Here is a 25682-nt window from a genome sequence, read left to right as displayed (position 1 = left end):
CTCAGCCGATCAGCCAATCAGCTGAGCGCACATATAATTCTAAATGTTTCTTCTAATAATGCTATTGTGATAACATAATTAGAAGAAACATTTGATCTTTTCATTAAAGTAAAGTCATGATTAGTACAGAAAGCTCTATTGCCGGCAATATGAATTAACGGCTTATGGAGCTTCCTGTACTAATTAATATTTAATTAATAAAACACATTTTCGATGAAATAAATTCAGTTTCGTTGTTCAATAATTTAATTCTAACGAATCCATCATTGTGCAATTAAATATACTGTCAAAAAATAAATATATATATAAATATACATTTATTTATATATATATTTATTTTAACAGTATATTTAATTGCAAAATGATGGATTCGTTAGAATTAAATTATTGACCAACGAAAGGGACTTTATTACAAAGAAAATCTGTTTTATTAATTTAATATATTAACTATTAGAGGCATCGGCATTCGGCATCATTGCCGGCTATTTTTGAAGTACTCCGTACGGACCACCTGTCAATCCACGGCCGCGTTTCCAGCTGCAAACAATGGTCTTGTTCATTTTTTACGGGTCCGTTTACGATCGGGCCGTAGATTCAGACATAGTGTGCACTGTGCAGCCGTATATCCTATACTTTCCAGCGTACGCATGAACCACCAAAAATACCGCCGCACAATTACAGCCGCAAATACAGCCGCACAGTTACATAGTCTGAACCTGGCCTATAAGGTAATATAGAAAGTATATATATATATATATATATATATATATATATATATATATATACCTAATATATTAATAAGTGACCATCAATTATAGTACATCATATGTGTTCTGCAAAAGGATTTTTGGTAGGAAAAAGAAACATAGAAGATTGTCGGCAGAAAAAGACCACCTGGTCTAATTAGTTTGCACTTTTATTATTTCCTTTTTTATTATCTTAGGATAGATATATGTGTATACCAGGCAGGTTTATATATTAACTTACTGTGTATTTACTAGAGATGAGCAAAGCAAAGCTGATGAATTCTGATTTGCAGCAAAAATTGGGTATTAACTTTCCTTTGTAGCAGTTTGCAAATTCGCCACATTCGCTTCACATGTTTGCTTACAGAACTGTCTTATAGGGGGAACAAGGGATTATCAATAATCCCTAGTGCCCGTCCAATCAGCTGCAAACCCCACTGTGATGTCAGCACCTCATCCTCTATATAAGGTGATTGGCTTCCTGGAGGTGGCCAGTCGGCTCTGTATAGTGGAGAGCAGGTTGCAGCAGCCAGTTAGAGCAGGGAGAGAAATACAGACATAGGGACAGAGAAGAGAGAAGGGTGGATTGTGGGTGGGTTTCTGTGGGAGCAGTGAAGCCATTGTCCATTATACAAAGTAACTGGTTGACTGTTGTTAATTATACCAAGTCCCTGGGTGCATTATAGGAAGTCACAGTGAACACAGTGTCCATCTTAATAAAACACTGGGTGCTCATTTCCCAATGTCCACTGCTGTTCTGGGAGAAAATTGGTATTATGCCGCTGATCCACCAAATTCCACTACTGTCCAAGGCGGAAATTGAATGGTTGACAGGCTGACTGAGATTTAAAAAAAATTTGACATTTTCCAATTTTGACACTAACAGCAACAGCTGTTGAAAAAATTGCTACTCTGTAAACTATTGTATCTACTATAGTTTGCCTGTTTTAACCCCTAGACGACTTAGGACGTACCGGTACGTCCTGGAAGTCTGTGCCCAGACGACCAAGGATGTACCGGTACGTCCTGAGTTATGAAGCGCGCTCCGGAGTGGAGCGCGCTTCATAGCAGGTGGGGGCCGGCTGCAATAAGCAGCCGGCACCTCACAGTTAATGACAGGCTGCAGCGATCGCGCTGCAGCGTGCCATTAACTCCTTAAACGCCGTGATCGTGGCGCGGCCGCAGCGTTTAAGTGTAAGTGACAGGGGACTCCCTGGGACTTACCGATCGGGACCCCTGCAGTCACACAGGATCGTTTAAACGGACCGCCGGAGGTCTCTCACCTGCCTCCGTGCGGTCTGATCGGCGCTCTGGTCACTGATCAACAGTGGCATAGCAATAATCAGTGTAAAAGTCAAAGTATTGTATGTACAAGTCCCCCAAAAGGATCTTCAAATGTGTAAAACAAAAAAATGTAAATCTCTAATACACTACCCCAAAGCCCCTCCCCCAATAAAAGCTGAAATCACCCCCCTTCCCCATTATATAAATAAAACATATAAAAATAAATAAACATATAATATGCCGTAGCGTGCGTAATTGTCCGATCTATTAAAATATAACAAGTGTCATTGCGAACAGTGAACGGCGTACACGAAAAGAGGGAAAAATGTGTGCGGATTACCGATTTTATGTTACATTATATATATAAAAAAATCAATAAAAAGTTATCAAAACATCCGATCTTCACAAATATGGTATTAATAAAAACTAGAGATCATGGGGGGGGGGAAATTACTCCCCATACAGCCCCATAGGTGTAAAAATAAAAGTGCTATAAGCATCACAATAGGCCCATTTTATTAATAATTAATTGCCAAAAAAAGGATTTCATAAAAAAATATATATTTACCAATAGAAAATCTGTGTGAACCTGCATATGGTTGTGTTCGGACTGACCTATAGAATAATAGTATCATGTCGCTTTTACCATATAGTGCATTACGTAGACACAGGAACCCCCCAAAAGTTACCATATTGCATTCTTTTTTATGATTTCACCAATTTATATCTTCATAAATAATAATTTGGGGATTCCATCATACATGTTATGGTAGAATGAAAGATGCCATTACAAAGTACAACTATTCCTGTAACAAACAAACCATTACATGGCCTTGTAGACAGAAAACTGAAAGTGCTAGAGCTCTTAGAAGGGGAGGAGGAAAAACGAAACGCAAAGAACAAAATTTGCGCGGTCCACTGGGTCATTTAGTGCCTGGTCCTCAAAGGGTTAACAAAAATTTTGTTTGTATGCAAGTTTTCTATGATTAATATCCGATTAGCCTTAGGCCGCGTTCCCACATTTACTGTACGTCATCGCATTCAGGTTAAACCAAACCCTCATGTGGTAACCAATAAGCGTATTGACAATAATCCTGGTAACAGCAGATGACTACTGGGGAAGAAATGGGAGCCTGGTTTAAGCCACATGCAATTCTCTATGTAAAAACATTGTCTGAATCGCGTTTTTTATTGTTTTTAACTGTTTAAAACTTAAACAAATTTCCACATTGAATCAATGATTAGAGCAGCCTGCATATTGTCTGACAGTATTCTCACCTCAGGATTAGTAGATTGGTAGGTAATAGCTCCAGGCATCACATTTACCACTGCCACACCTGAACTGAACAATACCACCATACTGTGATTGGATGACACCGCTATACCAGACCTGACCAAGACTGAGATACTGTGACTGGATAACACCGCCATACCATACCTTAACAATACCGACATACTGTTACTGGATAACCCCACCACACCAGACCTGACCAATACCACCATATCTTCCCCCTCTACTCGAAAAGACACCAGATATACTGGCAAATCTGATTGGGAGGTGGGAGACTAAAAAAAAAAGTTTTCTTCCCCCTGCTCCCTGGTGCTGCCCCCCTGCAAGGTGCTGCCCTAGGCACTGGACCACAGGTGCCTAGTGGTAAATACAGCCCTTCTTGTCGCTAAAAATAACTTTTGACATATCACCAGACATTTCAAAAGTTATTGATCCCACCGGGTCTCACTAGTGAGACCCATTGGGATCGACAGATGTAGCTGGGGAGAGACTACGGCGGCAGCACAATCCACTCCCCGGCTACCTGCTCTATTTCATAAACTTCCATTAATTGACAGAGCAGTATCGGAGATAGAGCCAGGGAGTAAATGTGCTGACTGCTGCGGTCTCTCCCCAGCTTTCTCCTGATAAAAGTGAGTGTCAGCAGTGACACTCGCCGTGATCAATAACTTTTGATATGTCTAATGACATGTGAAAAGTTATTTTTGGTGACAGGTACTCTTTAATGTAATAGCAGGCACAGGTTAAGAAGGCCATTAAAAGAAATAGTTATGCCAGAAGTTTACTGTCAATCAATACTGTAAAAAGGGCAAGAGGGAAAAATAAAACTGTATACATGATAAAATAATTACACACTGCATCTATGGTAAAGTGATTAAAACATACCAGGATGTGGTTGGTGGAAGGCTTCTTCTACAGCTATTATGAAGTAATACCAGTGTGTGAGCCCAGCGGGAGGCTAATTTCATGGTGGATGCTCTCATTCCAGTGACTGAATTCTGAGAATACTTGTAAAATCTGCTGAAAAGACAGATTACAGAGACACAGGGGTATAAACTGTAAACTACTTGGAGAGATCTCAATAAAACATATGTACTCACCCGTAGCACAGGAACACTACCATTTTGGTGGTTGATTTTATTGGGGCTAGACACCTAGTTACATTTTTGTTTAAAATTCCCAAGTTATCCATCTGGATAATTACATTTTCATTCTGGGTATGTTTGTTGGTTGACTACAGCCAATGATGTATCTGTCTATCTTTGCTTATTATTGTGAACAAAGTTTTTGTTCATGACACAGGATATCTACATTATATCCAAATTTACACAGTGACCCTTGTAGAAGTAGACTGAAGCTATGCCTATAGCTTTTATTCCAAAAAAGACTCAAGGTGGCTCCATGTGACTATGCATTGACATTTCTTAAAGTGGTTGTACAGTACATTAGCACTAAAAACGTTTAAACAACTACAGCACATGTCTGTCTTTAGAATAATCCTGCTGCTATTGGATTTAGCAGAATCTGCCTCTGGTACTGCTGCCTGTCTTCTGTGTTTAGAAATCTGCATCTTCTCTGCTAAAGGGGCATTTTTTCTGCATAAAAGGGGTGTAGTTTAACCCTTTGAGGACCAGGCCCAAAATGACCCAGTGGACCGCGCAAATTTTGATCTTAGTGTTTTCGTTTTTCCCTCCCCCCTTTCTAAGAGTTCCAGCACTTTCAGTTTTCTATCTACAGGGCCATGTAAGTGCTTGTTTTTTACAGGAATAGTTGTACTTTGTAATGGCGTCTTTCATTTTACCATAACATGTATGATGGAATTCCAAATATATTATTTATGAAGATATAAATAGGTGAAATCGTAAAAAAGAATGCAATATGGTAACGTTTGGGGGGTTCCTGTGTCTACGTAATACACTATATGGTAAAAGCGACATGATACTATTATTCTATAGGCCAGCCCGAACACAACCATATGCAGGTTACACAGATTCTCTAATGTTATATATGTATTTTTTTTATGAAATCCTTTTTTTTGGCAATTAAATATTAATAAAATGGGCATATTGTGACGCTTATAACGGTTTTATTTTTTCACCTACGGGGCTGTATGGAGTGTCATTTTTTCCGCCATGATCTCTAGTTTTTATTAATACCATATTTGTGAAGATCGGACGTTTTGATCACTTTTTATTGATTTTTTTAAATATATAATGTAACATAAAATCGGTAATCCACGCACTTTTTTCCCTCTTTTCGTGTACGCCGTTTACCGTTCGCAATGACGCTTGTTATATTTTAATAGATCGGACAATTACGCACGCTACAGTATAATATATGTTTATCTTTTTATTTATTTTTATATGTTTTATTTATATAATAGGATAGGGGGGTTATTTCAACTTTTATTGGGGGAGGGGTTTTGGGATAGTGTAATAGTGTTTTGAACTTTTTATTTTTTACACATTTAAAGTCCCTTTGGGGGACTTGTACATACACTAGTTTGATTTCTACACTGACCATTGCTTTGCCATAGGCATAGCATTGATCAGTGTTATCGGCGATCTGCTCATTGAGCTTGCCTGTGCAGGCTCAGTGTAGCAGATCGCCGATCGGACCGCACGGAGGCAGGTGAGAGACCTCCGGCGGTCCGTTTCAACGATCGGGACCCCCGCAGTCACACTGCGTGTGTCCCGATCGGTAAGTGACAGGGGACTCCCCCTGTCACTTACACTTAAAAGCAGCGGTCGTGCCGCGATTGCGGCGTTCAAGGGGTTAATGACACGCGGCAGCGCGCTTCATAGCGGGAGAAACACCCAGGACGTAGAGTTACGTCATGGGTCGTCTGGGGACAGACTTCCATGATGTAACCCTACGTCCAGGGTCGTCTAGGGGTTAAGTGAAATGAGAATTTAGCCACCTTTACTATACACAACTTTTTAAAAAGTATACCTTTTGCTTAAATTCTCTCCACACAATAGGTGGCCATGTAAATATGACAACCAGCAAGCGTCATGCATGGCTACCATTCAATTTCATGGGGCCAGAGCAAGATAGTTGCTGAAAGGTGCATCAATGGCTCAACTACGATACTTCCCAGCAAGCAGTAGCATTTCTTCAAGGGCGCAAAATAACAGAATGTGTATTTTATATATAAATAAATTAAAAAAATTAGACAAACTGGAGAAAGGCATTTTAATCTACTACCAGCCCTTTTTACCATGGCATGGTGTTCCAGGGGAAGAGAGCACTTTGCCCTCATTACTCGCTCACTGCCTGTGCTATTACATGCACAGACAGTGAGTGGGGAGGAACAGGAGGGCTGTAGATTGTAGGGCCCATTGAAACCTATTATACAAAGCAATGTACAGCAGACCGTCACTGATGTACAGTAATTGTGATCTTTTAGGCTGTGATCACACTATGTAAAAACAACCGCTGTATTTCATAACAACGGCTGTTGTAATGAAATATAGCCATTGTTTTTACATAGTGTGAACATAATCTTAGCAATTTAAAAGACAACAAACAGCTGACATTGTGTATGATGGACGAACGTTGCCTTTTAATATGAGCTATTACACTAAATGATTATCGACCTGAACGGCCATCAATCGTCCAAGAGAGGCTGATAATTGTTGAGTTTAGTAGGCTTTTGGAAGAGGCAGAGGAGCTAGAAGAGGCAGAAATCTGAAAGATCATGTATATAGTGCAGATTTTTCTTACCTTGTATTATTGATTCCAGTTTTTGTTGTAAATGTGTTAACTAGATTTTTGGACAATTAGGTAACAAATCAAATGAAACTGATAATTTTATTGTGATCCACAGATTACCTATTCTACAAGGAGGGACATTCAGTTTAATCACACCCACACTAGCAATACTGTCTCTGCCTCAGTGGAAATGTCAAAATTCTGAAGTGCTCATATTCAATGGAACTGGAAACTTTTCTATTAACAACACAGAATCCTGGCAGTCTCGAATGAGAGAAGTAATGTTATGTCTTTTCTTTCTTACAAATCATATATCTGTCAAAGCTTGTATGATCAAAACATGTTTCATAAAAATTTGATTTAAAAAATAGGTCATTTTCTGATGAAATGTTCCCTTTAAAGGGGTTATCCTGCCCTTTGTACATTTTCTACATCTTTTTGTGGTGTCCTGCGCTGTCTATAGTTGCCATTACTTCTGATACACGCTCTTCTCGGGAGTGAAAGCCTGCTCAACCAATGTGACTGGAATGGGACAGTGGCGCAGCCTGTGATTGGCTGAGCAGGTTGTCACTCCCAAGAAGAGCTTGTTGGAAGTAACGGCAAATATACCAGGGAAGCATAGAGAGGTAAGCATGTAATATTTGTTATGTATTCTTATATGGTAGCAAGATGTACAAAAAGTGCAAGCACTGGGTAACCCCTTTAAGTAAGAAAGTACTAGGTATGCATTTATTTTTTGCTATCTACTCTATGTGATAGTGATGGGATCAGTACCACAGGGGAGTTATTGTATACTTAGAAAATCATCTGTATGCATTTGTGCATTCTTATTGTAGCACAAAAGAACAATACCATCACCACCACACAGTCCCGGGAACACTGCTAGATCTTGGGAGTGTATGATGTTATTTTAGGCATTATCTGAATATCATATGGTACTGCATGACATAGTGTGGTACTATTTACCTGGGCATTGTCTGAGTACTTTTGATTTATATATAATCGTATGTTCTTAACTTGAACTGTAATGTTTATTATCAGTTTATGTGCTGTTTATTTTAAAGTCAAGGTAGTTAGGGTAAGTATTGGTCTGGATACTCTAAAAGGGAAGTAACAGTGACAGTGTAGTTTGGGAATTAGCCGGGACTCTTTTTATTACTATTCTGTCCTGCTCTGCCATTTACTTACTTCAGCCTTGTGAACTTTAGGTAATCAGTATTACCTTTTTGGTATTCTCTGACATGTTGGATAAGTTATCCAATATGTCAGGGAATACCACAATGGCATGCCTTAAGAAAGCGCTGGGAAGCAAGATATGGCTGTTGGTTGAGGTTTTGAGGAGAGGTTTTTTCATGTTCCTCTTTGTATGTCTTTTGGATATTGAATAAAGATTTTATGGTGAGTACTGCTGGACATTATATTTCTTTACTAATTTTCTTTTATTATTGGTATTGTTACTACTATTATTATTAGTATTGATATCCATGCAATGCAGTTCATATAATTTAGTATTAAAACAGAAGCAAAATGAATTATCATTACAATATGGAGACTTTAGATTATTTATATGACAACTTTGCTATATAAAGTTAATCTTGTTATTGTTTCATGCTAATTGAAACCTTCTGCACCACTTCAATAAGGTCTTGAATATTTTTGGAACAAAAGAAAACATGTATGGGTAAACGTAGCAGACGGTAGAACTTCCTGCTGCTAGCAAGGGCCTTGTCTAAGAATTAAAGGAACATACTTTTCCTGTTATAACAAAGACTCTGACCTTGAAATCACTCTTTACTGGGTATTTTTAGTTTTTGTAATCTGATATTGTTTTAAGTTATCTTTAATACATTAGATAAGTAAATTAGAAACTGACCTGCTTCAAAACCAAAAGCAGGGTTTATGTTTAGGATAGTGTTAATATGTTTTCATTGTTGGTGTGAAATACTAATGAATATCGTGTGGCGTTTCATTCTGTTTTGCTATTATTAAGGTCAGGAAAGTGACTCAGTCTTTGGTCCTGCTGTATGTTATGTCCAGCAATTTAATACACTCCACCCTTTTCCTGCATTCATCTAAAGCGCATCATCACTGCTTCCTCTACTTGCATTTCTGACATGCTATCCTACTGCCTTCTGTCTCAATCGGGTCACATTATGCTCTTAGATCTTTTTTGAGTTTTTCACAATATTTAACCCCTTGCCTCCGCAGCCTGTTTTGTCCTTAATGACCAGGCTCATTTTTCAAAATCTGACCTGTCTCACTTTATGCGCTTATAGCTCAGTGATGCTTTAATGTATGCTAGCGATTCTGAGATTTTATGAACTTCTGAAATTCTCTGCTTCTAAAAAAGGAAGTCATAGCACATCAATTAGTTACTAAATCACATTACCAATATGTCCTCTTTATTCTGGCATAATTTGGGAAACATATTTTACTTTTTTAGGGTGTTATGGGGCTTAGAAATTTATTAGCAAATTATCACATTTTGTGAAAGTTTCCAGAACTGATTTTTTTAGGGACCAGTTCTTTTTTTAAATGGATTTAGAAGTCTGGTATCCTGAAAACCCCCATAAGTGACCCCATTTAGGAAAATAGACACCTTAAAGAATTAATCCAGGGTTATAATGAGCATTTTAACTCTACAGGGGCTGGAGGAAAGTATTCACAATTAGGTTGTAAAAAAATCGAACATGAAAATTTTCCAATAATATATACGTTTAGATTAAAGTTTCTCATTTTCAAAAGGAACATGAGAAAAAAAGCATGCCAAAATCTGTAACGCAGGTTCTCCTGAATACAATGGTACCCCATATGTGGGCGTAAACCACTGTATGGGCACACAGCCAGACTCAGAAGGGAAAGAGTGCCAATTAGCTTTTTTAATGCAGATTTTGCTGAAGAAATTTCTGAGCGCCAGGTGCATTTGCAGAGCCCCTGTAGTGTCCGCAGAACAGAATCCCCCCAAAAGTCACCCCATTTTCGAAAGTACACCCCTCAAAGAATTCATCTTTGGGTAGGATGAGCATTTTGACCCCACAGGTATTAGAGTAAGTATTCAAAATTAGACAGTAAAAATGAAAAACACGAATTTTTCCAATAATATGTTCGTTTAGTTTAAAATTTCTCAATTACACGAGGAACAAGAGAAAAAAAGTACTGCAAAATTTGTAACGCAGGTTCTCCTGAATACAACGGTACCTCATATGTGGGCATAAACCACTGTATGGGCACACAGCAGGGCTCAGAAGAAAAGGAGCGCCAATTAGCTTTTTTAATGCAGATTTTGCTGGAGAAGTTTCTGAGCGCCAGGTGCGTTTGCAGCGCCCCTGTAGTGTCCGCAGAAGAGAACCCCCCCAAAAGTCACCCCATTTTGGAAAGTATTCCCCTCAAAGAATGCATCTTGGGGTGTGGTGACCATTTTGACCCCACAGGTATTAGAGGAAAGTATTTAAAATTAGACAGTAAAAATGAAAAACTCAAATTTTTCCAATAATATGTTCGTTTAGTTTGAAATTTCTCAATTTCACAAGGAACATGAGAGAATCTGCACCCCAAAATTTGTAACGCAGGTTCTCCTGAGTACAACGGTACCCCATATGTGGGCATAAACCACTGTATGGGCACACAGCCGGTCTCAGAAGGAAGGGAGCGGCAATTAGCATTTTCAGTTCAGATTTTGCTGAAGTAGTTTCTGAGCGCCAGGTGCGTTTGCAGAGCCCCTGTAGTGTCCGCAGAATAGAACCCCCCCTAAAGTCACCCCATTTTGGAAAGTACACCCCTCAAAGAATTCATCTTGGAGTGTTGTGACCATTTTGACCCTACAGGTATTAGAGGAAAGTATTCAAAATAAGACAGTAAAATTGAAAAACTCGAATTTTTCCAATAATATGTTTGTTTAGTTTTAAATTTCTCAATTTCACTAGGAACAGGGGAGAAGCTGCATACCAAAATCTGTAACAAAGGTTCTCCTGAGTAGAACGGTTCCCCATATGTGGGCATAAACTACGGTATGGGCACACAGTGAGGCTCAGAAGGGAAGGAGCGCCAATTAGCATTTTCAGGGCAGATTTTTCCGAAGAAGTTTCTGAGCGCCATGAGCGTTTGCAGCGCCCCTGTAGTGTCAGCAGAATAGAACCCACCCAAAAGTCACCCCATTTAGGAAAGAACACCCCTCAAAGAACTCATCTTGGGGTGCAGTAAGCGGTTTGACCCCACAGGTATTAGAGGAAAGTATTCAAAATAAGACAGTAAAAATGAAAAACTCGAATTGTTCCAATAATATGTTCGTTTAGTTTCAAATTTCTCAATTTCACGAGGAATAAGAGAAAAAACATACCCTAAAATCTGTAACGCAGCTTCTTCTGAGTAAAACGGTACCCCATACGTGGGCATAAACCACTGTATGGGCACACAGCAGGACTCAGAAGGAAGGGAGCAACTTGCGGTGGTTATGGGCAACGTGCGGTGGTTATGGGCAATGTGCGGTGGTTATGAGCAGCGTGCGGTGGTTATGGGCAACATGCGGTGGTTATGGGCAACGTGCAGTGGTTATGGGCAACGTGCGGTGATTATGTGCGATCTGGCGTGATTACGGGCAACCTGGGGCGGATACGGGCAACCTGCGGTGGTTATGGGCAACCTGGGGGGGTTAGGGGTAATTTGGGAGTAAACTGCAATTATTACTATAATAAAAAGTGTTTTTTATTTTTTTGTATGTTGTTCACTTTTTGTACTTTACACATTCATTTTCACTGTATTACTATGATTACTGTGATATTTTCTATCACAGTAATCATAGTTCAGTGACAGAGACCAAATTGGTCTCTGTCACTTAAAATTTTCCGAGATAACTGATTCTGGAGCACATGCGCACTTCAGAATCAGCCTGGACGCCGAGAAGGACGGAGCTCCAGGATTAGGTAACGTATATGGGGAAGGGGGGGTGACTGGGGGATGGGGGTGACAGGGGCGGTGGGGGGCGACACTGTATCATTTTTTATCCCCTGTCACCAATGATTTATGGTGACAGGGGATAAAAAGTGCTTTTTTGCACTGGGAACAGGCGATCAGCGGTATAAAGTATATACCGCTGATCGCCTGCTCCGGGACCACACGGGGGGGTCCCCGATCACTGCCCCATGCTCTCCGCTACCTCCGGTGGCGGAGAGCATGGGGCTTTGATCATTTATTCATTTCCATCCCTGCGAACAAACATTGTTTGTTCGCAGGGATGGGGGCGGCCATCTTGGATGTGATGGCCGCCCGGGGAGGGATAGTGATTGCCCACTAGGGGGTCTGATCTGGGGTCTGGGGGATACATTTTCATGTCCCCCCACCGTGGATTCACGGTGGGGGGAGATGTAAGGCGGCGCCAGTAATGCCCGATACCGGCAGATCACTACTATAACGGTAATAGCGGCGATCCGCCGGTATCGAAGGACGAGGGGAGGTGGCCGGGGGACACACTGTTAGTGCAGCCTCCCCCCGCCGCCCGATTAGCGGGAGGACACGGAATCTCCCCATAGACGCTGCGGTCGCATTGACCGCTGCGTTTATGGGGTTAACTGCCCAGTGGGGGGAGGCAGGGAAGCCATGACTTCCAGGGACGTCATGATGCGTTCTGCCACTGCTTTTCATGACGTCCCTGGAAGTCATATTGGGGGAAGGGGTTAAGCTTGCTCCATTGTGTTGTTTGGGTGGGTTGAGAGCAATGAACCAACATTTCTTTGTAGACAGGCCTAACAAGAGACACAAATTCTCTCCTGATAAGAGAAAGTAACAAATCAGCAAAAAGGAGTCAAGGCAAGTCATGACAGACATGTTATTTCTTCCATTTGACCTTCTGGTAGACATACAGAGAATTCAGTCTTTAGTTCTGCATTCCATATGTTTTATGATTTCCAGGACTTCTGGTTGATTGGAAAATATATTATTATTATCAGTAGTAGTAGTATTATTTTGTATTTAAACAGTTTTGCTTTAAAGGGGTTGTCCGGCGAAAAAAAATTATTCACAGAATAACACACATTACAAAGTTATACAACTTTGTAATGTATGTTATGTCTGTGAATGGCCCCCTTCCCCGTGTCCCACCACCCCCACCCGTGTACCCGGAAGTGTGGTGCGCTATACATTACCTGTCGCGTGCCGACCACGGTCTCCGATCGTCAGCAGTGACGTCTTCTTCGGGAGCTTGGCGGATCTTCCCGAGTGCCGGCCGCCCTCTGCAGTGTCATCCGAAGCTCAGCCGCGATTGGCTGAGCATAACTGTGCTCAGCCAATCGCGGCTGAGCAGCTGATGACGTGGCCGCGTCATCAGCCGCTCAGCCGCGATTGGCTGAGCACAGTTATGCTCAGCCAATCGCGGCTGAGCTTCGGATGACGCTGTGAGGGTGGCCGGCACTCGGGAAGATCCGCCAAGCTCCCGAAGAAGACGTCACTGCTGACGATCGGAGACCGTGGACGACACGACATGCGGTGAGTATAATGCACCACACTTCCGGGTCTAGCGTGGGTGGGGGGAAACACGGGGAAGGGGGCCATTCACAGACATAACATACATTACAAAGTTGTATAACTTTGTAATGTGTGTTATTCTGTGAATAATTTTTTTTCGCCGGACAACCCCTTTAAGTGTTGTTTAACAATCTCAATGGAACTAGAATCACATATGGCATGAGTTTTAGAGCCTGTAGACTCATTGACATCCATTAGAACCTCTATTTCAATTATATGGGAGCTACAATGAGAAAATATATGACTGTTTTGCCTGACCTGTCTATGAGCAATTTGCATAAAAAGCTTGCTGGCATTCTTCCATCCTAAGTTTAAATGGAACAATGAATGCTTTCACTGCTGGGTTTATTGCTGTAGGTCATTGCCAGTGTTACAGAGGGGTCAAGTTAAATCTTCAGAAGACTTTCTTAAATCCCTTTACTTACTGGTGAAGGCCAGAGTTAAGCTGTATATTAACATGACAATTGCAGTTTTTTTTACTTGCAGACTTTATTTACTGCTAGAAATCATTCCCAGATAGTGGATAGTCAATAGTAGCTTTTTTTCTTTTACTGTTACATTGATTTACAGTTCTGCAGATCACCCAGAGGAGGGTATAAGCCACATAATAGCAGCATTAGATGGTTACTCTGCTTACTTTACACTCATGAGCTTGCTTATCAATTATCATTTATTTCCAAACATAATTTATTTATTTAAGAACTTAAATTTAAGGAATTATAAGGACTGAGACAATTTGGGCCTCAGGCCTTTTCTTTTTCTATTAATATAAGTATGTGAAGGTTTTATTTTCTGCATGATAAATTGTATTTTTCAATCCTTTTTGGGGTATGTATAAATTCATGACTTTTATTTTGCTCTGCAGCTAAATAGAAAAACAACAATTCTACTATAATATATTTATTATTATTTTATACAATACAACATATGAAATATGCAGGAAGTCAAAGATATGCCCAAACAGACATTTTTTCTGGACAGCCCCGGATGCCTTAACTGGGCCCTGGGTTATCCACATAAAACCATCAGATCTCGCAACCCTGATATCTGGTTTGGTAAGCAGGTGATAAAGGGAGTGCTCTCCATTTGTCAGCAACTAGACCAGCACTGAAGGTGTTAACCATACGTTGAAAGGGGTTATCCAATGCTACAATGGCCATTTTCCAGAGGCAGAACCACTCATCTCTAGTTTGGGTGGGGTTTTATAACTCAGTTCAGTGGTAACTCAGTTGAAGTGAATGGAGCTTAATTGCAAACCACACCTGACCTGGAGACAACAGTGGTGCTGTCTCTGAAAGAAAGTGGCCATGTTTTTGTAGTGCTGGATAAGCCCTTTAATATGCCTGAAAAAATGTCATTTGGCTAGGGTTTTCCTAAGCAAATGGCTGATGTCAGCTAAAAAAAGTCAGAAAGAAGTAGAGCAATGGATTGCTGTGAAAGTAGAAAAAGGAAGACGGTTATCCTCCAAGACTACAAATATATATAGAAGCCACATTTTTGTGTTATAAGATAGTACTGTAGATCTCTATGTTAGAAAAATGTAACGTGCTGATATCTCCCTATTGTGCACGGGGTGCTTAAATGAAGGTTTCTTATCTTCATCCTCAGCACTGTTTCAGTGCTATTTGGAGTTTATTCTTTATACTAAATAGGCATTATGGTGCACTAGGGGTGGGACTAACACCCCCAGGGCTCTTATCCGCTCCCAGATGGCCTACACCTTATAATTAATATCAGTGCCTTGAGCAGGCCAGATTGGTACACTGGGGGTGGTGGCCGCACACCCAATTTACCAAAACACCTAATTAGCATAAAGATGAAACTCTATTTGACAGATTTTGTTTAAAAATGTTTCATAGTTATAAATAACATTTTGCATAGGTCAGCAATTGAAATACCACAATAACATTATGAATTTAATATCCACATCAGGCCCTAGACCACTAGCAAAAGTTGTATCGCATTCGATAATTGCTCTATGTATTTTACTGCTCCTGTGTTCAGCAAGTTACCCATTTACTAGTGCTCTTCACTAAGGGATGTTCTTGAATACATATCTGTGTATCCTAATTTAATGTACTCTATACAAAGGCGCTTATTCCGGTGCCAGAGATGTTGTCCCTTTAAAAGAGAACTCCGGACAAAATTTATTTTTTTATATGTTATTTCCTAAGCAAAGTTAGACAAATTCCTAATTTACATTAATTATGGGAAATGCACATATAGTGCTATTTCCCTCAATTTAGTAGTTCAGGCAGGCTTTAATTTCTCAAAAAAAAAAAAAAAAAAGGTGATGTCACGTCACAACCTGGGTGCATATGCCTTTAGTATCCAGTAGGGGGCACAGTATATGTAAAGATTACATGGTAAAAATAACTGGGGCCTTTCCTGTGTATTAGGCACAAAATTCAGCTACTGTGCCCCCTCCTTCCAACCTCTCCCCGCCCTGACAGGATCCCTCAAGTGCAAACATTCCCCCCCCCCCCAAGCTGAATTTTTGCCTAATGCCTTAGGTCCCAGATATTTTGTCTAACTTTGCTTATGTAATAACATATTAAAAAAATGATTTTAGCCAGAGTTCTCCTTTAAGTCAATAGTTTTAGTAAGAATTAGCTTCATGGATTATGCTGGATATGAGATTGAAGGTAGTTTGGAGGAACAGTAAGGCACCATGCAGCTCTATGGATGACCTTTTTTTTTTTTTTTTTTTTTTACTTTATATTTTTATTCAAAAAAATTTTTAAATATTTTTTTTTTTACAAACAAGGCCTTAAAGAGGCCTAAAATAGAGTAACAAAAAAGTTTAATCACAAAGTTTAAGGCGAACGTTAATCTTTTTTCCATTTTAACTTGTTCTCTTTCTATGGATGATCTTTTAGGCTTTTGCAGAACATAGACCCGTTATACAGTCATGAACATCATGTTTTTAATTATAATGTACCTGTTCATATTTTATGATACAGTATATAATTATTCATTAATTACACCATCTGATAATATAAGAAACCATTTAATAAAAGTACAAAATTGAATCAGAATTTTATTTTTTTTTCCAGATTCAAGGCGCCATTATTGTTGCCTCCTTTTTTCAAGTTTTCTTGGGCTTCTCTGGACTAATTGGACTTTTATTAAGATTAATTGGACCTCTGTCTATCACACCAACCATTTCACTTATAGGACTCTCTTTGTTCGGTGAGGCAGGCAAGAAGTGTGGCACTCACTGGGGGATATCTGCAATGTACGTTCAGCAACAATACAATAGTTATTATGTGTATTTTTTTATTAAAATGTAAACAGATCATATTTTATTATTTGCTTATTTATTTATCCATTTTAGGCAGAAATATAACACTTAAATGTTAGTATTTAATTAAGCTTTTTCTGGCTTATTACAGGTACTTTTTACATGTGTTTTAAATGCATTCACATACAGTTTTCCCATAGAAATTAATAGAATGAATAGTCATGTTTAGCTGTTTTCACAAAAACATACAACTAAAATTGATTATGTATGTATGCATTGTCCAGTAAGGCTCTGTTCACAAAATCATCATTGTGTCTGTTATAATGGAAACCATAAAGTTAAAGGGAACCTGTCACCCCCGGTGCCGGGGTGACAGGCTCCCGACCCCCCGTTAGAGCCCCATATACTTACCTAATCCCGCCGGGTCCCGCTTCTGGAGGTGGTCGGGTGACGGAGATCTCAGCCGCTGCAGCCCGGCGCGCGCGCTGAGAGATGAGTCCAACACTCATAGAGAATGACGGAGCGCTGGACTCTCCGTCATTCTCTATGGGTGTTGGACTCATCTCTCAGCGCGCGCGCCGGGCTGCAGCGGCTGAGATCTCCGTCACCCGACCACCTCCAGAAGCGGGACCCGGCGGGATTAGGTAAGTATATGGGGCTCTAACGGGGGTCGGGAGCCTGTCACCCCGGCACGGGGGGTGACAGGTTCCCTTTAATTCTAGATCCTCCAGTGGACGGTTACTAACAGTCGCTAATGGACTCCATTGACGTAAAATTGTATGCTCCTTGTTCCACAGTGGTGTACATCAATTTGACAGCAAGAATAGGACAGGATGCTACAACAAAACTACAACATAACCAGTGTGGGACTGGGCCACCAGAGGATCCTCCGGTGGGCCCCTCCCCCACTCCCACTGCCTGTCCAGCAGCTGGGGCCCCCAGACAGCCATAAGATGATGCTGCCTGTCCTCAGTGGGCCCCAGCTGCAGCAGGATAAATACATGGTTTTGCCTGGTCTGCCTGACTCTGAGGAGACAGCCCCGGAAAAACCATGTCCTGGGTAGTCCCAGGAAGCTCCACCCCAACCGCGGGAAGCCCCGCCTCCTCCGGCGTTCGTTATCACTCAAGCAGAGTGGGTAGAGGAGTCGCTGTGGCACAAGAGGAACCTTACAGGTGAGGTAAGTATATCTGTTTGTTGTTTTAAATACAGATGGAGTGGCTGGAGAATGATGAGGGAGGTACTGGTATGCTGATGAGGGGCAAAAGGATGAGAGGGTACTACTATGATGATGGAAGGGCAGGAGGGTGAGGGGGTACAACTATGATGATGGAGGGGCATGAGGATGAAGGGGGTAGTAGTATGATGGGGTAGGAGGATGATGGATGGGTAGATATATGATGGAGGAGCAGGAGGATGAGAGGGGTACTACTATGATGATGGAAGGGCAGGAGGGTGAGGGGGTACTACTATGATGATGGAGGGGCAGGAGGATGAAGGGGGTAGTAGTATGATGGGGTAGGAGGATGATGGATGGGTAGTAATATGATGGAGGAACAGGAGGATGAGAGGGGTACTACTATGATGATGGAAGGGCAGGAGGATGAGGGGGGTACTACTTTGATGATGGAAGGGCAGGAGGATGAGGGGGGTACTACTATGATGATGGAAGGGCAGGAGGATGAAGGGGTAGTAGTATGATAGGGTAGGAGGATGATGGAGGGGTAGTAATATGATGGTAGGGCAGGAGGATGAAGGGGGTAGTAGTATGATGGGGTAGGAGGATGATGGATGGGTAGTAATATGATGGAGGGGCAGGAGGCTAAAGGGGTAGTAGTATGATCTTGGAGGTGCAGGAGGATGATGAAGGAGGTAGTAGTATGATGATGGAGGAGCAGGAGGATGAGAGGGGTAGTAGTATGATGATGGAGGAGCAAGAGGATGAGAGGGGTAGTACTATGATGATGGAGGTGCAGGAGGATGAGGAAGGAGGTAATAGTATGATGATGGAGGTGCAGGAGGATGAAGGAGTAGTAGTATGATGATGGAGGAGCAGGAGGATGAGAGGGGCAGTAGTATGATGAAGGAGGTAGTAGTATGATGATGGAGGTGCAGGAGGATGAAGGAGTAGTAGTATGATGATGGAGGTGCAGGAGGATGAGAGGGGTAGTAGTATGATGATGGATGATTTGGTCAGCAACAGTGTGATAGTATGTTGAGAGGTACAGTATGGTGATAATATATATCTTAGTGCTGTTCTGGGGTCACTTCCACACACTGAGCCCCCACATAACTCTGTATTCTGATTTCCCACAAAGCCTCCAGTATACAATACACCAAGAATCCTCCAGGTACAACAGCTGCAAGCATTACAACTCCTAGCATTTACTGATAGTCTTCATCCCTCAAGATATGCTTGGAGTTGTAGTACATATGAGCTTCCACAGTAGAGAGATATAGTGCTGGACCTTTAGGGCTGATGGTTGTAACAGATTACGGCCACCAGAAGCTTCTGCACAACAATCAATTATTAAAGGTTTGTTCTGTCTTAAACTACAACTCCCAACATACCCTTCATTAAAGCTTCATAATTGTAGGGTATTCTGAGAGTTATAGTTTGACTGAAAACATGTCATTCACAAGGGAGTTATCACAGATCCAGATGAATCCAGGATAGGGCCGGGTCAGTATGTCACTTTTTACCAATTCTTCTTTGGTGGGCCCCAAGGATCATTTCCTCTGTTGGGCCCCAGGTACCCCAGTCCGACACTGAACATAACTAAGACAATAGTGTGAACATAGCCTAAGATTCATTTTTAAACACTTGGGGGGACATTCATCAAGACTAGTGTACAAGTACGCCAGTCTTAAATAAATCCTCGCCCCCTCTCCCAACCTGGATTTACTAAGAGGCGTAAGCCTCTTCATACAGCTGGCCATCTCTGCACTGGGCTCAGGCACTACACAACAACCTACACCTGCTTTGGAGCAGGTGTAGATTTTTGCCTTGTTTACGCCTTGCTTTGCCCCCCCCCCCCCCCCCCCGCCTCAAGTAAGGACATGGCTGGCGTAGGCCAGGAAGAAATAAAAAATCAGTGCCTTCACCCTGGTGTACGCCAGGGACGCAACCTTAATAAATCTCCCCCATGAGTTTTATTGGGATTGGGCTGTAACACTGTAAGTGACACTGTCACCCCCTTTTTGCATTTTGACTGCTCTCCACAGGTGTAAAGGGTAAATGTTACAGCTTTCATTACTTATTTTATATCCCACCTCATGGTGCTTGTTCTGGTAAAAAGTCATTTTTATCACCTGTGGATTGTTATATGTGGGAGGGGCCTCGTGGCCTATGTGCCACATCGCTCCGCCACATCCATGGCATAATCGCTGTATAGACCCTGCCCCCTCAGTGGCCATTGGCGTGGAAAATCTAGGGGGTGGGGCCTAGAGCTTTAGGCTGGTCCTTCCAATGGCTGCTGAGGGGATGGGGCCTATGTGGCGATGATGTCACGGGTGGGGGCGGGGCTAAGTGGCACTAGGGGCAGAGGGATGTGGCACATAGGCTGCGAGGCCCCGTCCACATATACCAATCCACAGGTGATAAAAAGGACTTTTTACCAGAACAAGCACCATGAGGTGGGATATAAAATAATAATGAAAGCTGTAACATTTACCCTTTACACCTGTGGAGAGCAGTCAAAATGCAGAAAGGGGGTGACAGTGTCACTTTAAGGTCCCTACACACTTCTTACTGATGGGTTCAGCCTTCAGTATAAAGTGTATGGGGATCTCCCGAGAATCTATTGACAGATGATGTTGGTGGAGAAAGGGGTTGAACACGACGGAATTTCAATGCCAAAACCCTTTGTTCTCAGAGACATGACACGCAGCCAGAGCTGTCTGGATGTGGCCTTCCCCTCCCTTCATCATAGATGACAGGAATTTTTTGTTGAAAATTTATGTGTATGGGGAGAATGGGAGAGATAATTATTTGGCAGATAGTTATTGAAAATTCACAGCTACCATTAGTGGATAGCACTACTGTTTACACTACTATAGAAAATATTCAGACTGTATAGAACAGAAAATACCACAGAAAATAAACTTTTCTCTTAGAAACATAATCAAGTCATGCTAAACCTTCTCAGGCGCATTTAACTAGTCTAGAACTAGAACAAATAAGCCCTTACTACAAATGCTAGAATCTCCAAGAAGGAACACAGTTGTGATAAAATCATGGCCAGACATAATACTAAGGGGGAGTTATAGAAGCCACATTCAGACACATTATTCATTTAAGAATACATGATATAAAGTGCATGGTATAGTCAAATCTCCAAAGCAGTAGGGAAGCATATATATTTTGCACATGCATACATATATCAACTAGCATTGCTTTCACTTTTCTCTTTCATTTGTTATTGTACAGTAACTCTGACACTTATGATTTATCACATTAATTATACAATATACATTGCTATCTATTTCTAGGGACTATGCTATAAAATATATGGAGCTATGATTAAAGGTTACCAATGGTATGGAGATACTTTCATAAGCTATTATAGAATTTATTTTTGAGTTATACCCTCATACTGTATAAATGTACCCTCATACTGAAATGTATTTGAAGGAACTTCCAAACTGCATCCTAAAATGATATTAATTTACAAGCAAAGAGACCTTAAATATCAATTCCAGCTTCGATTCTCAGAAACTGAGCTATGTGAAATAACTTAGGGATTTTAAGTCTTTCTTTCTTCTCTTTCCCCCTTCTGACAACACAATTGAAGTAATTTACAGTAAGTAAGTTCTATGCTCACTCCACCCCACTGGGGTCTCAAAGTCTAGTCACACTGTATCCCGAATAACAGGATCCATCATTAGCTGTCGAGGTGCAACCTAGAAAGTAAAATGATTCAGGCCACCTAAAAATGATATTAATTGTTAGGGGAAATTCACACAGGGTGGATTTTTGCAAAATGTTTGGTGACTTAAAAAATTCCATTCATCTAAATGGGTTTGCCTTTGTGGCCCATTTAGATTAACTAAAAAAAATTTCAGAAATAGCTGTAACAAGACAGCTGCATGTGAAATATATGTGACTCTTATAGTTACTATATTAAAAGACAGGTAATGAAGCCTAATATATAAGCTTATTGAGCTACAGGCTAGGGGTTGTCTTCAATAGTCACTAAAGAGCAACCTCAGTTTCTTGTAGTAGTGGAATATGTTGGTGTAACAATGTGTACAATTGTGGGGTTGGACCAATACAGTACACGGACTTAAATGAAAACATTAGAAAGGGTTTATTGCAGTATATGACAAGGACAATGCATTTCAAGGTTTAGCCATCACTTGAACCTGATGAGGTGATTAAAGTAGTGATGGTCGGAACCGAGTTCGGTTCGGGTTCGTACAAACCCGAACCCTCGGTAATGATTCCCGCTGTCTACACGCTCCATGCAGCGGGCGGATCCAGCAGAAGGACCGCCTGGAAAACTGGGATACAGCCATAGCCATAGGCTGTATCCCAGTTTTCCAGGCGTTCCTCCCGCTGTATCCGCCCACTCCACGGAGCGGGCAGACAGCGAGAATCTGCTGCCGAGCGTTCGGGTTCATACGAACCCGAACCTCGGCAGGTTCGGACCATCCCTAGATTAAAGCTCAAAGCTACAATAAATCTTTTTAATTGTTTTCATCCAAGTTGGTTTATGGTGTACTGTCCCTGCCAGATCCGCAAATTTCCCCACTTTTTTCAGCAGACAACTTGCCAAGAATGTCGTCCTGACTAATTCTAGGTATATATATATGTCCTAGATGACTCTACTGGCTTTATTTAGCATTATTTGAATACAGTATGATATTACACAAATTGTTGCCTTTTGGTGCTAACTAGATTAAAATGATTGCAGTCCTAGTCAGACAATTTGGTGGCGGCAGCAAGCCCTTTAAGACTTCAAGTATATAAAAACACTTGGTTTCCTCCCTGTCCCTAATTTTTGTTTTGTACAGTATTTTTGGCATTTTGTTACTCCTATAGTGTTTGAATAGAACTATGTCCCAGCTTTATCAAAGTGTATAAAAGCTGGTTTAAACTATTCACAGCAACCAATCACAGCTCAGTTATCAGCTCTGGTAAAATGACAGCTGGGCTGGGATTGGTTGCTTTGTGCAGTTACACCAGCTTCTATTGTACACGGTTTGATAAATCTGGGCCTAAGAATGGAGAAAGAAATGGAAATAACAATTAATTTATTAAATTTTTTTTGCAGAACCATTGTCTTGATTATAATTTTCTCACAGTATATAATACATATAGAGGTGCCAATTCTATCATACAAAAAAGGAAAATGGAAAATCAGCAAGTATCCTGTTTTCAAGTTATTTCCAGTAAGTTATTACTTGAATACAATAGAATTATGATTTAACTATGTCCAATTATAATCACATATGTAGGACATACAAAAGTATTTCAGAAATGATCTATTCAATAAAATCTACAGTTACTTCTAGGGACAGCACATCAGTTATATTGACTTTTTTAGGCTATGTTCCCACATTGTATTTTTGCTCAGTATTTTGCAACCAAAACCAGGAGTGGATTGAAAACACAAAAAGGCTATGGTGACACACTGTTGAAGTTTAGTGAATGGCCGCCATTAAATGGTAAATAATTGACATTATTTTGAAACAACGGCCCTTGTATTGACATTAATGGATGTTATTTGCCATTAAATGGCTGCCATCCACGCAATTTTAACAGTGTGTGAACATAGCCTTTCTGTGTTTTCAATCCACTCCTGGTTTGGATTGCAAAATACTGACCAAAATAGTGAGCAAAAATACTGTGTGTGTGTGTGAACATAGGCTTAAAGCGAGTACGCTTTCATTTCTCTATTGCTTTGGTAAACAGAAAGCTCAGCTGTTTCTATGGGTAGCAAAGAGAATCTTAATAAATACAGCTATGTTCACACATAGTATTTTTGCTCAGAATTTTAGTCAATATTTTGCAACCAAAACCAGGATTGGATTGAAAACACAGCAAGGCTATGTTCACACACTGTTGAAATTAAGTGGATGGCCGCCATATAATGGCAAATAATGGCTGTTATTTTAAACTAATGGTTATTGCTTTGAAATAAGGGCCTTTATTTGCCATTAAATGACGGTCATCTACTCAATTTCGACAGTGTGTACACATAACCTTTCTGTGTTTTTAATCCACCCCTGGTTTTGGTTGCAAAATAATGAGCAAAAATACTGTCTCAGAACATAGCTCAAAGGGGTATTCCACTCAGACATAAGCTTTAACATGTTGCTGCCCATGGTAAGAAAATAACAAACAGGCTATTGTTTCGGCAACAAAACTAGCAGCAAACAGGGTTGTCCTGGTTCAGTATGTGGGGAGTGAGGATGGGACACAGCAGTGCTGAGATGAATCAGCTCAGCTCCACTCCCAGAGTTTACACGTCTCTAGGGAAAATCCAAGCCCTGAACACGTGTTAGCTTAGAGGGAGAGAGGGAGTAAAACTATACTTACCACTCCCTAGGATCCTTGGCATCCAAGTGCATCATGGTCTGGCCAATGCTCCCAGAGCTGAGAGAGATAGTTTGGAAGCTAGCCAAGCAATGTCAACACTACAGGGACACCAAGGGTCCAAACTTTGAAAGAAAACAATTAGCAAAATTGCTTTCTTTTACATTTCATATGACCTAACAAAAGTTTAGGTGAGGACAATACCCCATCATGGACCATGCAATAAATAGTGCTGAATAGAGCATGGATGTCCCTGCACTAAAAGGGGTTTTCAGCTCAGAAAGTAGAAGGTTTCTGTTCCTGAACAGGCCCAAGTTAAGCTGATCAGGAGACATACATTGTATGCGTTCTTCCCAGTCTGCCAGGAAATACAATGCAAAACCTACAGTGTGATTAGATTGGAGTGCAAAAAGAAACAATAATATAAACACTTTGGGGGAGTGGTGGTGTAAAGTGGTGTACACATGGTGTAAGGTGAAACTGGCTCAGTTGCCCCTAGCAACCAATCAGATTCCACCTTTTATTTTCCAAAGAGTCTGTGAGAAATGAAAAGTGGAATCTGATTGGTTGCTAGGGGAAACTGAGGCCATGTTTGATAAATCTCACCCTATATTACAGTAAAATATGTACACATTTCAGCTTATGAACCTATATTAATTATTAAAAAAACATTTACAGTTTCTACTAATGGAACACATATGGCCATTGAAGTGAGTTAAAAATATTTTTCATAAACATTGTCATATAGAAGAACATCTGCCAATATTGAGTCTGTATCCTGTACCATCTGGTTCTTTGTACAAATCAACTCAACTGTTCATTTTAAAGATAGGAAACATTTATTATATGTGTACAAGTTTGGAAAGTATCATTTAGAGTGTGCCAGGTTGTCAACATGGGACAGAACTTCATGGTGACTAAGCTTACAATGATTTGTCATGGATAGACCAATACACACTGATTGTTCCAAAAATTTTGAACAATGCACTTACTTGCATTAGTAATTGGAGTAAATTACCTAATGTAGTCTGCCAGGATGTTTATATGTTTATGGATATTCATAATTGGTTCATTTGTGCTCAAACCTTTTTTGAGGAAAAAAAAAAAGGAAAGAACAACAAAGCCACATACAATACTGTAAAATTTGGTCTCATAGTTATGCAATGCTGAGTGTTTTGTTGAGAAGACGGAATCAAATAATAAGGCCATGGATTGAGATATCCAACATTCATCAGTTGTATCAACATGTATCACTTCAATCTACATATTAACCTTTTCATACAACCTTATGGGTGCCACTGCGCTGATTGCTCTGGTGTGGTCGTTTTTCAAATCTGCCGCCCAGTTTC

General features: G+C 40.7%; 1 protein-coding gene across 1 annotated transcript in view; it reads left to right on the top strand.

The window, feature by feature from the left end:
- The window catches only part of LOC138774916 (solute carrier family 23 member 1-like), a 169809-nt gene that overhangs the window by 28991 nt on the left and 115136 nt on the right, over positions 1-25682 (top strand). Inside the window, exons 4-6 of the mRNA XM_069955723.1 lie at positions 7151-7313; positions 16608-16789; positions 23069-23186. Of these exons, the coding sequence (XP_069811824.1) occupies positions 7151-7313; positions 16608-16789; positions 23069-23186 (463 nt within the window). The remainder of the gene's footprint in view (positions 1-7150; positions 7314-16607; positions 16790-23068; positions 23187-25682) is intronic.

This window comes from Dendropsophus ebraccatus, chromosome 1, assembly GCF_027789765.1.
Source record: "Dendropsophus ebraccatus isolate aDenEbr1 chromosome 1, aDenEbr1.pat, whole genome shotgun sequence".
In the NCBI taxonomy this organism is placed as follows: domain Eukaryota; kingdom Metazoa; phylum Chordata; class Amphibia; order Anura; family Hylidae; genus Dendropsophus; species Dendropsophus ebraccatus.
This window is presented reverse-complemented; position numbering and strand designations above follow the sequence as displayed.